General features: G+C 35.3%; 1 protein-coding gene across 1 annotated transcript; it reads left to right on the forward strand.

The window, feature by feature from the left end:
• The first annotated feature begins 4995 nt into the window (after positions 1-4995).
• On the forward strand, positions 4996-6628 carry LOC108359620 (vitellogenin-2-like). The gene is made up of 2 exons (XM_017611554.1): positions 4996-5319; positions 5382-6628. The coding sequence occupies exons 1-2, from the start codon at positions 5109-5111 to the stop codon at positions 6440-6442; spliced, it is 1272 nt and encodes a 423-aa protein (XP_017467043.1). The 5' UTR covers positions 4996-5108; the 3' UTR covers positions 6443-6628.
• The last annotated feature ends 11384 nt before the right edge of the window (positions 6629-18012 follow it).

Below are 18012 nucleotides of genomic sequence, written 5' to 3' on the forward strand. Positions count from 1 at the left end.
ACAGATTTTAGTTTGAAAATACTTTTAAAGGGGTTGCCACCTATTTGAAAGTCGGTTTTTGTTTTACTCATACGAAAGATACATAAATGAAATATCGAAATATTAGTGTCAAACCAAAGAGTTTTAAGAAAACTATAGGCTGATAATATTTTTAATTAGAGTTGCAATCTATTTTTTTGAAGGTCATCATATCTGCACCGTTATTTCGAATTTCCAAAATGAGAAGTCAAATTAAATAACTGGGATTCTACATAGATGTGCACAGGTTTTATTTTTTGAAGTTACAGGGAGATTTTAATTTTGATGAAATGAAAACCGATACCATGCGAGACCTCTCATCACTGAGAGATGGTTTAGATTAACCATTAGGGATATTTTTAGAGGTTTTTGAATAGGATTTCACCTGTTTAAAAAATTTAATTAAATGTTGGTAAAAGTACCATTGTCAAAAAAAAGAATGTTAAATATTTAGTTTGAACTTTTGGAATGTTCAAAGTGGGTTGCCACGTGTTTAAAAAGTAACATTCAAATTATTCAATAAGTTGGATGAATTATTAAAAGATGGGTTTCGATCGAGATGGGTTTGAAAAAGCTTTATTTCAAGCCTTTATTTAGGAGGGTTGCCCTGTGTTCGAACAATCAAATTCAAATTAGTTGATCAGTTTATTGAAATACATGTGTACCAAAATGTCAAACGATAGAGATTTTAGTTTGAGAATACTTTTGAAAAGGCATTTCCAAAATGAGAGGTCAAATTAAAGACCTTAGCCTGTAGATGAGTGATAAATTTTTATTTTTATTTTTTTAATTAGGAACTGTTTTCACCGGTATAGGGTGATTCGAAACGAAACAGAAACGGCTGCACGGTTTTAGATAAAATATGACACTCGGATCTCCTATAACTCTGACTAACACTCGGAATAATTTTTAAGTTTTTGAAATTAAATTTTGAGCGTTTTAACGCCATGCGGGTTCACAAGTTTAGCATATCTTGGAAATAATCTCATTGAGAAAATAATTTGAAACAAGTAAAGTATAAGTTCGAGCGAAACAAAACTTTGTAAACCCGGCGCACGTATTAAATATCGGTTTTCACCTTTCTAGGCAAGGCAAGGGTCTTTTCGCGATTTCAAACATTTTCGATAATACCGATAAGTGATAAGTGCACGATGCTACGCCCATTTTGTAAAAATCTATAATAATATTATCTCTTGTTAAAATATTGCTGTAGGTATTAACTTTGCGTAAATTACAGAAATATCAGACTTCAAATAACTATACCGAGTTTAGTAGATGGTGATAAATTGATTATAGAGATGCATTTATATAGTCATAAGTAAGTAGGTGTAAGGCACATTTTCCAAAAAAAAAATTGATAATCTCATTTACTGCTAAGAGGTTATAAAAAACTTCGTTATTGAGTGAAGTAGATTCGGTATTTACTGATATATTGCAGTTTTTGTTTCTATAAACTACCTTTATATGGGAGGTGGGCCTGATTTCAAAAATTTTGTTATTTTATTTCAAAATTCTACTTCACATTCCAAATTTCAACAATTTGGATCCAGTATTTACGAACATATCTCAGTTTTAGCATTTTTCGAAAATACAGTTATAAGAAAGGTGGCCGTGCTTACCTTTCGATTTCGCTCATTTCCAATTGGTAGGATTGTTTAAAACACCATCATAAATTAAATCTAAAAAGTTCTCATCGATCCGGTACCTGGAAAAAAGTTACTCGGGGTCAAAGTTCACAAAAACGGGGTTTTCCCGATTTTCAGCAAAGCGATAAGTTTATCATAAAATTAGTTTAGACAAAAATTGTAGATAAGATAATTAGCTATAAAAAATGTCTATATACTTTTTTTCCTAAGAGCCACAGTTTCCGAGATATAACGATTCAAAAAGTTGGAAGAGTTGTAATCGGCATAATATGTATAAGTACAACAAAGGTGGCGTGGAAACGTGTGCATATTATGACGATTACAACTCTTCCAACTTTTTGAATCGTCATATGTCGGAAACGGTGGCTCTTAGGACAAAAAGTATTTAGACATGTTTTATATATAACTATCTGATATAGAATTTTTGTCTAAACTAATTTTATGATAAACTACCGCTTACCGCTAACTTACCCTTTGACCCCGAGTAACTTTTTTTCCAGGTATCGGATCGATGAGGACTTTCTAGATTTCATTTATGATGGTGTTTTGAACAATCCTACCAATTTTCAGCTGGGTGGGAATTTTTGTAACGTCACTCCTATTTCTGGTCTAATTTGACCGGACTAAATGTAGATGCTAAAGATTATTAGTAAAACAAAGTGTGAGTACCGGTCCGTAAGGTCTTGAAACTAGACGAATGTTTTAGAGAATTTTATGTAGTTCTCGAATATATAATTTGATATTTTCGCGCGACTTTGCAAATATATGTAATTTTTGATTTCCTTAATTTTTGATTTTCAGCTTCTTTTTGCATAATTTCGCCAAAAGAAGTTTTCGATCAATGAAAAAATCTCTCCAAGCATTGGAGAAAAGCGAGTATTTACACCTAAGTCATTTTATAGTATAACCTTTGTTTTCTGAGAGTGGAAAACAGGAAACAAAAATTAACCCAAAATTCTATCACATTGATGACTGGGCCCACATTTTTTGTGAGTTTTGAACGTTATAGTGATCCAATCTTCCCCATATTTTATCTTTAGGTATTTCTTTTCATCGAAATCGAATGAAATTTAATGTTTCCGCCCACAAGAGTAGAAGGCGGGACAATTATTCCATCTTTACCAAAATTTCATAATTCCCTATTTCTAAGTAAAACTAGAGCACGTGTCAAGTTTCAGTGAAATCGGTGCAGGTTTACTATTAATTCCACCTGTCTCCATATAGTCGAAACACTGTGCGGCTGTAGTAATTCCGAGCAGCAGGATCGCTTGGTATCGTGCGAGAGAGATGTCCAAAAACACACCGGTGCAGTATTGCTTCCCTTCGAAGGCTTTTCTAATACAAGAAACAATTGTATTAACCTGTTCTACAGAGCCATTTTTTCACGGAAGCCAAATTGATGTAGTGGTTTTGGTTACTTGTTAGTGAAGGTTGCATTGTTTTAAATTAATTAATTATTAATAATTGCTAATTCTGCCGGCTCGAGGTCAAATTGTTTTAGGAAATTTTTTGAATTAAAACACAGGATTTTAATTTTTTCCGATATATTTCGGTTACGCTTCGGTAACCGTCCTCAGGGCAAATTAATTTACACGTCTGCACTGCTTGACGTGGAGTTTGGTTAGACAATTGTTTAATAAATTTCTCATAATAGGAGCTTGCACAATTTGAAAAAAAATTTATGATTTGATTTCAATTTATTCGTCAGTGTCTTCAGATGTCATTGTCAAACATGTATGAGCGACATAGTATGAATTGGCACTTGCATAATGTGACAAATGACGCTATGTTTTATAGTTCAACATTTGCAGGCCTTTAGTCTATATCTATCTCGATTCATTTAGTTTGTTACAAATTACATTTTTAAAAATTTTGTTTATTTAAGATATTTTTATTCGATAACAAAATATTTATTTTTAAATATTTTATATCAATTCTACTACATGAAATATTCCAACGCCGCGGGGTTTTCCCCAAAAGTTAATTTCCCTTTGTATTCTCGGACCACCCAGGCAGGATAAATGGGAGTTTAAGAAATAATATATGTATTTAAAATATCATAAAAAAGTTGAAACACCGTATATTTCGTTAAATTGGGATTTTGTCAAAAAAATTATCGAAACGTGGTTGGAAGTTACTTTTCCGTACATGAAACACTTCCTTGTTGGCTTTATCACCAAACCCGCACTCTTTGGGCGCAGAAAACAATTGTCATCCCACGGATGATTCCAGGCGTTTCGACAACGGATTCATCTACTCGAATGGATCTTAGCAGCAAGCCAGATGAACTAAATTTAGACGTAATGTAATGTAAATGAGGCAAATTGTGGAATTGGGAGTGACTTGTAAACACAAAAGTTCTACACGAGATGGAAGTACTTTACCCATAGGATGGTGTTCAGTAACATCAAGTTGCGTTGTCGGAGCATACTTCTTTGAAGAAATCACTCGAAATTTACGGTCACTGAAGACTTTTATTTAAAAATAGAAAAAATTTTGATTTTCAGAACCACACCGGAAAAAATTTCATCTCAACTTTGTCTAGTTTCTGTAAGATGGGACTTTCTTACAATTCTTCGTTGCTGCAACGTATCCAATTTGCATAGATGGGCCGCCAACTGGCGGAAATAAAACTTGGAAATTTAATTCCCTTTCGAATTTCTAAATTTGGGTGAACTCCGCTATTTTACATAGTACTTACATACATGTGTTTGCATATAAATATACGTACGCTTATATCACGAAATCGTGTTACGCAATTACTGCTGTCATATGATACAAGCATATTTTCGCAAGCACACTGTAAGTAAACAAAGTTGTTATAGTTTTTGGCTTTGTTTATGTCAGCTAGCGGTAAGCGGTTTCAAATAACTTCATTGTATAATACTTCTTTATAAAAGTTTAATTCGAATTGGCTAAATTTACTTCGCTTGTGTCGATTTCAAAAGAATTGAAAACAAAAAAAATATTGCCAACAATCAATCAAAATCAGCAAAATAAATCAGTGGTTATTAGTGTGTTGTCTGGTAATGCGCTTATCAATTCCCTTCATACGTTGAATTGTTGGGAATGAGCAGATAAGCAAAACCTACATATAGCTCAGCTATGGATGGATACCCGTGTAACATCCGCTCGTATTGGTTCTTGCTATAAGTTGCTCATTTCAGCCGATTTGATTGTCTCACACATGTCTGATACTTTTTTATTTTGATTTTTCTTTGACAGCAGTTTTCCGTGCGAGTTCAATAAATTCAATAAACGCTTTTCAGCATTTTTGCCCTTTTTTCTAAAACCGTATGCAAACACACGTAAAAAACAATACACTCATATGAATGTGCACTGAGTTTTAGGTATAAAAGCTTCACTTTCGTTTTTGTCATCGCTACAGTTCGATTCGACTGCTCTTAGCATACGACACATCCGGACTCATAAAAACATACAAGCATGAATCCTTTACGCATCTTCTGTTTAGTGGTGGTCCTGCTATCTACGGCGACGGCCCATCGCAACAGCAATTCAATTCGCAATAGCCTGCAGCCCAGCGAGTGGCTTTCTCCTCGGGAGTTGGAGGACTTGCCAGCTATAAATGATATTACCTTCGAAAAACTGAAGGAAATGCCTGCTATGGACGCTGCAGAATTATTGAATAAGATTTGTGAGTTTTGGTGTGAAATACAACCTTTAAATGGAATCATTTAATATTCTTTTCCTTTTTAGATCACTTGTCAATGCTAAGCCGCAATGTTGAGCCAAGTTATGCACCCAGCCCCGATGATATTCCTGCCTACACATTCACGCCAACCGGTCAGCGTGTCAACTTCAAATTGAACAAGTTGGTGTCCGTTGCCAAGCAGCAACCTCATTTCGGCGAACAGGAGGTCACAATTTTCATCACCGGTCTGCCCCAACAAAAACTGCGTGACGCCGAGCGTGCTAACCAAAGGCTCATACAAGCCTATTTGCAAATGTACAATGGACAAATCCAGGTACAAATCAACCACGGCGATGAGTTTGAGCAGGCTGTTTCGTCAAGCGAGGAAACTACCAGCCAACAGCGCAGACCCACTGGCAATCTAGTAGTCATCGACTTAGGTGCTGTCATCAGGAACTTCGAAGAATTGGCTCTGCTAGACATCAACAGAGTTGGTGCTAACATCGGTAATACCTTGGTCCAACTCACGTCGCAAGCTGATGTGCCCCAGGAAGTTATCAGCATCGTTGCACAAGGCATTGGTGCCCACGTAGCCGGTGCAGCTGCACGTCAGTATACCCGTCAAACAGGCAACAAGCTGCGACGCATCACCGCAATGGATCCCTCAAAGATCTATGCACGCAAACCCAATACACTAGTCGGTTTGACACGCGGCAGTGCTGACTTCGTCGACGCTATCCACACCTCCGCTTACGGCATGGGTACAGTTTCACGTGCTGGCGATGTTGACTTCTACCCCAATGGCCCTTCAGTCACCATGCCCGGTACTGATGATATCATTGAATCTTCTCTGCGCGCTACTCGTTACTTCGCCGAGTCAGTGCGTCCAGGCAATGAACGTAATTTCCCAGCTGTCGCCGCTGAGTCGTTACAACAGTACAAAAACAACAATGGTGATGGTCGACGCGCCTACATGGGAATTGCTGCCGATTACGATCTGGAAGGCGACTATATTTTGCAGGTAAATGCCAAAAGCCCATTCGGAAAAAGCACCCCTGCTCAGAGGCAGAACACTTATCATGGAATCCACCCGGTTGCCAGTCGCACCAGTTCAAACGATTATTAGAAGATATTCAAGATGACCAAAGCCACTGACTCAGCTTTAAATATGCATACCTACATTGCATTTGATTTAATTAAAAAAATGTTCACTTTTATATTTGCTTTTTACTCTAAAGAGTAAACCTGATTTGTAAATAAAAACCATTTGGTATTAAAAAATAATTTCCGTGATATCAATATCCCATTGAAATAGTTGAATCTTTCAAAAACTAAATTAATATGGATCCTGGGGAAATCGTAAAGTTTCATTGGATTAGTGTATATAAAAAACACACACTGACTTCTATTTACTCCAAGCAGCATTTTTATATACATAAGTAAAATAATACAGGCAACTTACGAGGTGTCGAGTTTAAGTTTTCCTTCCATATCTACAAAGCTTGGCGGGTAAGGCCAGGACCGTAAAGAGAAAATCCAGGCCCGGTATTAAATATGAGCCGCGTCCCTTCCTTCCCTACAACAAAATTTTAAATGTTTAAATGGATTTCCAACGTTATCACTTCATACTTGTATAGTGCTTTTGAAAAATACGAAGTTGTCGTCCCTTTATTCACGCAGTATGTGGAGTATGATTTTTTTTTTTTTAGAAAAACTTCGTCTAAATGTTTTTGGTATACTGTTGTACAGGCCAAGTATATTCGTAAACTAGTTTTTATTGTTTTAGTCAAAATGCTTTCTTTTAAGCTCAAATAGGCTGTAAATTAATTGAAATTAAATTTTTTTCGAATTTCGAATATTCCGTAACCACTCGATGACTCGATTTGAAATTCGGTGGTAAAATTCGATTATGTACTCGAGGGAGTTGTCCGGTGAATCAATTACTGAAAACGATGATTAATCGAGTTACTTAAAATATGATAACTCAAACAAAAAATTTATTTTTCTCGTTAAGAGAGTTTGTTTTGGAAAATGTTTAACTTCTTTTGATAAGCTTTTATTATGTTTCCCCTGTGTCTAATAAAATCTTGCAACACATTGTTAACCATCTTCTCGATGATCTAGAGACTTGAGACTTAAAACCCAGCTCATAAATAATCCTCTGGGTGGCTTAGAAGTCGCAGTAGGCGATATATTTGCAAACCCCATATTTATGGCAAGACTTGTTTAATTTTTAGAATGTATATACATAAGGGTTGTGCAAAAATGCATGTNAGACATTTAGAAAACCCGTATTTATGAACCAATATGGTTTATATTTGGAATAAATATACATTACCTAAATAAATAGGAATAACTCCACAAAATGTTTGTACAATAGGTGGCGCAGTAGGCGATATATTTGCAAACCCCATATTTATGGCAAGACTGTTTAATTTTTAGAATGTATATACATAAGGGTTGTGCAAAAATGCATGTAGAAAAAGTAACGTTGGAACTTTTATGCTCTCACCCCTTAAGATTGTTCTATACTGAAAAAAATATACCCCAATTTTTTTTTATTTTGAAATCAAAAAATATTTAGAGGTCGCTCAAAGCGCCTAGGGTTTTCCATGTATTTTATATGGGGAAAAACAACTTTTCGTAGAAATGGTATAGAATTCTTAAAAATCAATATTTTTCTATCTGCTTATCTGCAGGAGATTCCCAGTAATAATACCTAATTGTTTATTTAACCATATTTTCTTTGCAACTGTAATTTATAGGTCCGCCAAAAACCCCTAAAAACGCAATGGGGGACCAACAATAAATCCTTAGTATAAAAAAATGGTTAAATAAACAATTGGGTATTGTTACTGAAAGTCTCCTGAAGAGAACCAGAGATTTCCGATCGAAAAATATAGATTTGGAAGAATTTTATCCTTTTTCAACGAAAAGTTGTTATTTCCCCATATAAAAATACATGGAAAACTTTGAGCGCGTTGAGCGACCTCTAAATATTTTTTGATTTCAAAATAAAAAATATGGGTATACCTTTGTCGATATAGAACAATCCTAGGGGATGAGAGCATTACAATTCCGACTTTACTGTTTTTGGACCACCCTAATGAACATATATTACCTAAATGGCAAGAAATAACTCGACACATTTTTTTAACGACTAATAAAGGATTGTCTTTAAAAACCATTTTTTTTAATTTCTTGTTTATAATGTGTATAGTGTATAGAAAAAAAAGTATTTCATTTAATTTTTGGGAAATGAAATGTTATATTCAACATATTTATCAAGGGAATTCTATTTAATTATATGTAAGGACTACTTTAAAAATTTGGGTACTCATTTTGCTCACAAAGCAAATTACTCAAATATTTTAGTTTTTAGTTAATCAAAATCTTGATTACTCGAGTAGCACTAGGTCATATGCATTTGCACGAATGTATGTATGTATACTTATACAACGAAGAAAACATACATCCGACCCCGCACTCTCTAGTCGCGCTTTGACAAGGCCTATGTATCGACTCACGACTGGTGATGCTTGTAACTAGATTCGACGCCGAAAACCTACTGGAACTCTACTGCAATATATACAGACGGGACAAAATTACACCAAACCGCAGGATGTGTTCTATACTCACAAAAAATATCTCCATAACTGAGCTTTTGATAATTTCAGCGTACTTGAGCTGAACTTACAGCTATGAAGGAGGCCGTACAGGACTGGTTTTGCATGCAGAAATTTCTGCAACGCCGTCAAAAAACGTAGTAGAGCATAAGAATACTCTTAATGAACTGCCAACTATGTATAGTGCCATAAGATATTATGGGGTCGAAGAAGTATGTATGTACATGTACATTACTTATGAAAAAGGAGGACATTTTCAACGCTGTCTAGCTAAAATATTTCTGTGGCTGTCCTGAAAAACAAAATTTTTTACATACATAGGGAGGTTAGGTTAGGATGGCTGTTAGATTAACTGTCCTTTATGTTGCCATTACCCTAGGGAGAGGCAAAGGAGTGGTTGAACGGCGACGTCTAAAGGTATGTGGAAGAAACACGTGCCCAAAATGTTTAAAGCTTACAGTCCTCAAAACAGGATCTTGTGCTTACCTTATCTCATGAATACCGAAAAATTACCGAAAATAACTCCCGCCAGTAATATGAGACGTGAATTGTTCAGTTTTCATAGTTCCCTTGACCAACGAGAGTTAACCCCCGGCCAGAAGGCTCTAGCCACTTTGTCTTCCAAGTTTTTGGAGCAGCGTTCGATAAGCTGAATAAAAGTTAAACTGTCTACAATTAAACCACATGTAGCCAATGAAATCTCCACCAATTCCTTACTCGTTGAAAATTCCTCAAGGGTGCCTGCGATATCACTGTGGCCTGGAATCCAAACAAGAATGATAGCGAGGAAACCTGATGCGATCGAGAATCATAGAGACAATAAGCCACCCTCCGCGATAGGCGTCAGGGCTTGTCTACTTTGCCCATTTCTCTATGTTGGGATTTCAAGAAAGTTTGCTGTCAAGGATCTAGCCCATCTACTTCAGCTTGTCAGAGAGCTTTAGCGGAAAACCGACCATCGAAAAAGGTTGAAAAGTTATGATTTTATGTATAGTAAAAAGAAGAAAGTCTATTTTGTTGCGTTTACACATAAGCCACAGGCACGCGTAGGGACGAACAAAGCCTTTTCATTGTGTTAAGCCTAAAATAGGCTGACTTCCAAAACGTCAATTGCTTTGCATACGTACAAAGTATAACGTTCAATAACGCAGAACTACAAAATGTTGACGATGTATACTTTTCCAAAACGCATCCCAAAATTTATCGAAACGCATCGCTAGCGCAATCAGCGCATCAGAAACAAAGTTGATGCTTCGTTTGTTATTGGTTACCATTGGTGTTTTAAAAATGGAAAATTCATAAAAATTGTTCATTGGTATATTGAGTATTTAAAATATGCAATGTATATGGTTGCACTGTGTCGCAAATTTGCATATACAAACAGTTTGAATACCGCAGTATAACAGTTTCCAAACATTGTATTGATACGTTTTGGAAACCAGCCATACATACATACATACGTAGGCATACATATTTATATATTCTGTATACGTGTTTGTACTTTTCCATACAAAACGTTTTTAATGTTTTATCAAAAGTATTTTATTTTACAATTTATTGATTATAAATTATTTAATTTATATATATGTATGTATAGTTAGAATAAAATCAAAGAGAAGTGAGAATATTCGTTGTGAGTTAAAATAAAATCAAAAACAAAATTCTACTTAATAATTTGTTTACAATAAATTGTCAACATTTAACTAAATACGTACAAACAATTTTATCTTAAGCTTAAAGTTATTCTTAAACTACTAAGGAAAACGAAACAATAATCACAAAAATGTATTAAAACTATAAAAATATCTTCACAAATTCATAGAAAAACAGTTTTGGTAAATGAAATGAGGACGAGTTTTGTCAGGAAAGCCACTCTCCAATTAAGATATTTTTGAATGAGTATTTGTATTGCATTTAATCGCCGGTTGCATATTTGCATTTTTTCTGGTGTTCATATGTATATAAAATAACATTCACATACATATGTATGTGTACATACATATACATGTTGATTTTAATATTACTTAGCCGCCTACTAACTACTCCTTACAACCGAGACCAGCCGCCCAGCTGCACATACCACCCACTGGATCGTAGCTCAGCCCCTTCGGACAAGTGTACTCCCAACCGACAACACCGCCAGTCTCGAACTTGGCACAGGAAATGAATTTCCGACAAGAGAGTGGATGCGGGAAATTACCTTGATCCAGACACTCGATTATGCCACGTCCATGTAAAATCACCTTTAACTGAAATCAAGTGAAGTATTCGTTTTGCCTTCATATGATATACATACATAAATATCTAGATGTCGCGGTCACTCACCTGTTGCCCTTTCGTATTTCCCACGACGCGCTCGTTCTCATCGTCATAGTAGTCGTAGTCGACCACCTGTCTTTGGCTGCTGCGGCTTGGCGTTTTTGCCGGCTGATTGCCGTTTAACCTGTCGTAAGTGTCTGCGGCTGCATACTTGTTGGGCCGTCTACGATTGACGAATCCATCTTTCACTGCCTGTCCTCGCTGCGATACCTTTACTTCTGGCGGCGTTTGTGGTGTACTGGGCGTGTACTTTTGTGGCCTTCGCTTGACACCGACGGACTTTCCTGAAATGCAGAAATTAATTGCAATCTTCGATATTAATTTCCGCAGGTAAATTAGAATAACTTAATTAAAATTTTACTAACGTTTTGGCGCAGTAAATTCAGTGGTAGCGGCAACAGTGCCCATGCGTCGTGTGATGGACTCCACATAAGTGTGGTTTGGTTCAACAGGTGAATTCGACTTGGTTGTATGCGATGACTTCAAAGGTGATGCCTTGATGCCGCTCGTCAGCTCACGTCTAGGCACCTGTTCTTCATTGTCGTCGGTGTTTTGTACAAACTGATTGAAATGGTTTGTATGGATGCTCGATTTGGCCACTTGATCACCGACATCGTCGACTTCAAATCCATCCACAAAGAGTGTTGTGGTGAGTGGATCAGATGAAGAAATTGTGCTGGTAGAAATGACTGTGCCATCAGTGACAGTGGGATTGGCGGCGAGCGAAAAGCGGCGCTTAAAAAGTGGGTTCTGGGTGCGAGGCTGTTCGGTGGCTAGAAATGGAAAATGTACAATTAAATAAATATTTATTATAAATATTTGATTTTTGTTAAAAAAGTCTTAAGATGTATGACGTTTTTTTTTGTTTAGCCCCTGGACCTTTTCAAACACCAATGGTTTTGATAAAAAAAATTGTTCGACCACAAAATGTATTTTTCGGTAGGTATACTGAAATTTGGATATATGCTTATGCAATATATATAGAGATACTTACTTACACATAAGAGTAAATGGTACATTATGTAAAAGTAAACAGTCTCCAGAATATGATTTTTAGTTTTTCTTTGCAGTAGTATTAAATTCTATATTTTTGTTCGTTTTGAATTCTATTTGCAAAAGTTCCTCTAAAAATTATATAGAGATACTTACTTACACATATGAGTAAATGGTACATTATGTAAAAGTAAACAGTCTCCAGAATATGTTTTTTAATTTTTCTTTGCAGTAGTATTAAATTCTATATTTTTGTTCGTTTTGAATTCTATTTGCAAAGGTTCCTCTAAAAATTATGTAAAGTTAAATTTCTAATCTGAGATATTTCTTAGCTTAGGGTCCGTTTTCACAAAATTATCTGCACAGCTGTAGCTTTTTAAAACACTTTTTCTCAGACAGATCAACATTAAGAATTTGCACAATAGATCTAAGGTCGCAGTGCACATCCTCTAACATTAAGAATTTCTGAAATTTTCGGATCTTGACATTAATACAAGAGATTGTGTAGTAACACAAGTAATTGTTAAGCAAAAAATACAACCGACTTCAATGATCATATACAAATTTTACTGCTAATTTCTTCATGATCCAATGATCGGAACTATATCAAATTAGTATGGGATCACCCTAGAGGTACCACCTTTCCGGTTCACCAAAGTTATCCGGTAACATATAAAAAATAACCCTTCGATGAATTGACAACCTTCCTGCTTATTTTAAGTCGATGAAAAAAGAAATATAACGCTGTCCAAAAGTTCATTAGCCACTAAAAAGCTACAAAAAGCTGTACAATATTTTTAATTACGGATAGAAAGAGCCCACGCCACGGGTTGGCAGATAAACAGTAAAGATAAAGTCCCTTAGATGGTTTTAAATTTAATTTTAAAATGGCCTAGTCCATGTTTGGGCCTCGGAGTGTACGTACGTCTAAAACACTGGAAGCGTGCGTTCCGTTTATCACAACAGGATCGATTTGGTTTCACGTTTTTCAATCTGGAGACAGGTGCGTAGCTTGATGAATATTTTTATTCTTGAACCCAGTACTGCATACTATAATGATTCGGGCCCCGGCGTAGTCGATTAGACTCCACACACCACCAAAAAGCCAACATGGCAGCTGTAGTGGTGGCCGCTGTGGTGTAGTGGCTAGCAGTGCGCGCTACCACTCCACAGGGCCGGGGTTCAAGTTCTGGTCAAAGAAATATCGCAAAGAAATATAGAAAAAAAAGTAAGTGCGGCTGGGCCACACTAAGGTTATATTTTTTATCTTTTTTCTATCTATATCCCTACCTCTACCCCNAAAATATAGAAAAAAAAGTAAGTGCGGCTGGGCCACACTGGAGAAGTGAAAGTTACGTAACATATAATTTTTGTCTCATAACCAATATCCATGCATACTTATGTACGTACATATGTATGTACATACATCTGCTTTTGCTTAAGGTTATATTTTTTATCTTTTTTCTATCTATATCCCTACCTCTACCCCTGTTCGTTCTAATAACATTTCTGTTATTCTGTTTTCCTTTATCATTTTTATCTTTATACTCTATCGATAACAAAATCGATAGTAATATCCAACATAATATCAATCACAAAACCGACAAAAACTGTCGATAACAAAATCGATGACAAATTCGGCAAAAATTTCGATAGCAAAATCGATAATAATATTAGTATAAAATCGACGAAATTATCGATAACAAAATCTATAAATAATCGATAACGAAAACGATAACAAAAATCGATTAGAAAATCGATAAAAATATCGATAACAAAATATACAAAAATATCGTTAACAAAATCGGTAAAAATATCGATAACAAAATCGATAAAAGTATCGATAAACAATCGACAATAACGGTACCGATAACAAATGCGATAAAAATATCGAAAACAAAACCAATAACAATATCGATAACAAAATCGTTAAAAATATCGATTACAAAATCGGTAAAAATATCGATTATTATATCGAAAAGTTCCGATAATATCGACAGAAAAATCTACATAAAAATCGATACAAAACAGATAAACATATATATTATTATATCGATATGTCACAAAATCGATAAATATCGAAAACAAAGTCGATAAATATCGATAACAAAATTTATAAATATCTATAACAAAATCGATACATTTCGATAACAAACTCGATAAATATCGATAACAAAGTCGATAAAAAATATCACTACCAAAATAGTTAAAAATATCGATTAAAAATTCGAACAAATCGATAAAAATATCGACTATTATATCGATAAGTTCCGAAAATATCGATAGCAAAGTTGATAATAATATCGATAAAAATTTCGATAACAATCGATGAAGATGTCGATAAAAAAACCGATAACAATATCGCTTATTTTATCGAGAAGTCTCGAAAATCCCGAAAGTCTCTAAAATCCCAAAATAGTTCCCAGATTGAGTATCTGTGTCTCTCTCTATATCCTTTCCTCTTTAATTACTTTTATTTTAATCTTTTTTCCCTATCTGCATCTTTACTTTTATCGGTATCCTCATCCTCATCTTTGTTTTTATTTTTATGTTTATCATTTTCTTCATCTACATATTCCCCTTCACCTTTGTCCTTATACATATAAGTATAGTGTTTAAATTTACCTTGGTCTTCATTTTTGCCTTTATCTTTACCCATATTTGTTTTTGTTTTTATTTTTACCTTTGCAATTATCCTTTTCTTTATCTATGTACGTACTCACCTTTACTTTCATTCTTGTATTGGTCTTTTTCTAGGTGTTATTCTTTAACCTTTTATTAGGAAATTTTTGATAAATTAATACCATATGCATACACACAAGGAGCACTTGTTTCAGCCCCAACCATTTCCGTTGCACCATTTCCGTTGCATCATTTCCGTTGCATCATTTCCGTTGCATCATTTCCGTGTGCAATTTCTGTTGAATTTGCCAATTTACTACCAACAAACCAACCGCCGCTAAAGAAATTTCACTTCAAAAAGGTTTTTTCTTAACAGCGGTCACCCCTCGGCGGTCGCCCGGAATTCAATTATATTATATGGGCAAATCTAAAAAGCAGGTAACCTTTGTGTTAAGTATTTAGCTTTATTTTCACTGTTGTAAACTATATCAAGCTGGTTGCTTTTGGATATAATTCATTGACGTATACTTGAAGCCTCAAACAAAATTTGGATCAATTTGCTGCATAACTTTTGAATTATAAGTGTTTAAATAAAAAAAATAATAAAAACAAGCGAATTTTTATGGTAAGTAATTTTTAAGAGGAGCACAATTAATTATGTCACAACTTTTAAAGCACACCATATTCTGATTTGAAGTTTAATGGGTATTTAGCATTTAGAAAAGTGTGCATTCAAAAATTACGAAGTAGCAAGTAACTCAATGTCTGTACCTCCACATTTCACAAAATTTTCAAAATCTTCGGTTTATCGTGTATAGTTTTTTAAGCATTTAATTTTAAGAATTTTTTAAGCATGTATTGTGTTCCACAAACAATTGCGAATAATTTTGTACCTTAGCTAAAGGTGTGCTTTCAGAATAAACCAACTTTTAAAGATAAACTATTCTGCAATCTTAAGCGTAATTTTTATTCCAAAAACATCTTAATTGAAGCCACATTTGGAAAATACGTCGAAACGATCTAAATATTTTTATAACTACTAGTCCTTATAACGTTACATATACCTGAAAAATGCTTCAAACAATTTTTCTCTAGAAGTGTGTAAAACTCTGATTTAGTACTTTTAATTATGCTCCTTCTTTTAGTCAGAATATTTCGAGCGTGGCATCAAATCAAAGTTATTTCGACAAAGGTTCTGATATTTGCTTTTACTTAATTGGAGTCTTCTAAATTCAATGGCGTCCCCAGTTTTGCTCGATTGGCTCCACTGTTGGATATAGCGGTAATTGAAACTTTGCTTAAATTTGAACTATTTTCTAAAAAAACTTCCTCAGTTTTAAAAATATTTTACTAAAATTTTGCACATGGTTGTATTTTAATATTTCCTTTACTACCTCTTAAAATCATCGAAATCGGTTCACTCTAACATCTAGCTCCCATACAACTGAATGTTCAGAGACGTTGTTTTGCGATATAACTCCTCCAATTAAGCAGGTAAAAATTTAGTATAGGTTCAATTTAACATATAGCACGCATACAATTTATTATTCATTTATGAAGTTAAAGTTATAGCGCAAAAACACATATCTGAGTAATCGGTTGTTTGTCCAACATTTTAGCAAAATAAATTCAAAACTGAGGGAGCTATTTATAAAATAGTTCAAATTTAATCAAATATTCAAGTACCGTTATCTCGAAAACCGAAGCAAATCTGGTAAAATGGGGCCCGCCATTGAATTTAGAACGTCTCAATTAAGTGAGCTCAACTTTCAAAATCTTTGCTCAAAATTTACAACTTGAACAGCGTAATTTGAACCCAGCTTATTCTTTTGTTTTCTATTTCATGTTTATTCCTCGTCTAACTTTTGAAACACTTGATGAAAATGAACTACACTTATATTTATCGATTTATTAAGAGATTACGAACAAAATGATATATAAAACATAGGCTCACAAATTTAAAATTTTTTTTTTGTGCAGAGTGTACCTACTTTTTAGATTTGCCCATATAGTTTATGTGCCTACGAGTTAATTTAAATTGAGCTGAACTACAAAGTTGTGATCAACCATCGTCCCATTTATCAAAAGAAGGAAAGTCAATTGAGTTCTCAGAAATGGCGAAATATCTATGGGTTACTCATTTGGAACTCACATTTCTCGAATGTTACCAACAAGGCTAAGACTTCATGTTAAGACTTGGTGAACAACACCCAAACTAACGTATTGGTCTTTAAATACGGCATTAACGGTTTTTACATATGCGGCACTGGCCTGGTGGACAAAAGCTAAGTAATTAAACGCGGGTGCCACCTTGAGCAAGCAAGCTGCACCAACTGGTGTGCGCGGCCATCACAGGAGCTGTGCGAACCTGCCCAAAGAATGCCCTTGGTGCCATTAAAGGTATTCCCAATTTGTCTTTTCTGACTTAAAAAAAGGTATGCTGGAGCGCCTACGGCTGCCCAATGCTATCAGCATGAAAAGTGGAGATCTTCGGGATCATTTGGAGGTTTTCAAGCAATTCCTGTATGATCGCGCTATCAAGACCACGGACGTCATACTACCGAAGTTATCCTTCTACAAACCTTGAAAAGTCAGAATTTTTGAAAGGGACTGCTGTGAAGAGATAATAACTATAACTGATGAAGGGTCACAAGTATGGATACCGACAGAGCGAAGACGGTAGCACAGGGGCAGGCGCACTTGGACCAAGATTCCAGAAAAGTCTGCCAATATTCCAGGCGGAAGTCTCCGCAATCGAGGTCTGTGTTCGCGAAGGTCTTCGTAGACCTTAGGAATAAATAATATGTCGGGTAGTCAGGCAGTGTTAAAGGCCCTAGACTCTTTTAAAATGGCATCAAGGCTGTAAAACACATTTGAACCAGCTGGGAGCCCAAAATAGCGTAACTATGTGGTAAATTCCAGGACATGAAGGGATTGAAGGCAACGAAAGGGCTGACTGTCTTGCAAAGCGTGGTCCCCAAATGCGCTTACGTGCCCCGAGCCTTTCTGCGGTACATATAAAGGATATACTGCAGCGCTACTTTGAAGCTGGGAAGAACCTCAGATTGCGGGCTACTGGAGGAAGTTAAAGGGAACGAGACAATTCAAGCGACCCATAACTCCATCCAGGAGGAAC

Source organism: Rhagoletis zephyria, unplaced genomic scaffold (genome assembly GCF_001687245.7).
Source record: "Rhagoletis zephyria isolate East Lansing unplaced genomic scaffold, Rhagoletis_zephyria_1.1 Rzeph_scaffold_00422, whole genome shotgun sequence".
Lineage (NCBI taxonomy): Eukaryota > Metazoa > Arthropoda > Insecta > Diptera > Tephritidae > Rhagoletis > Rhagoletis zephyria.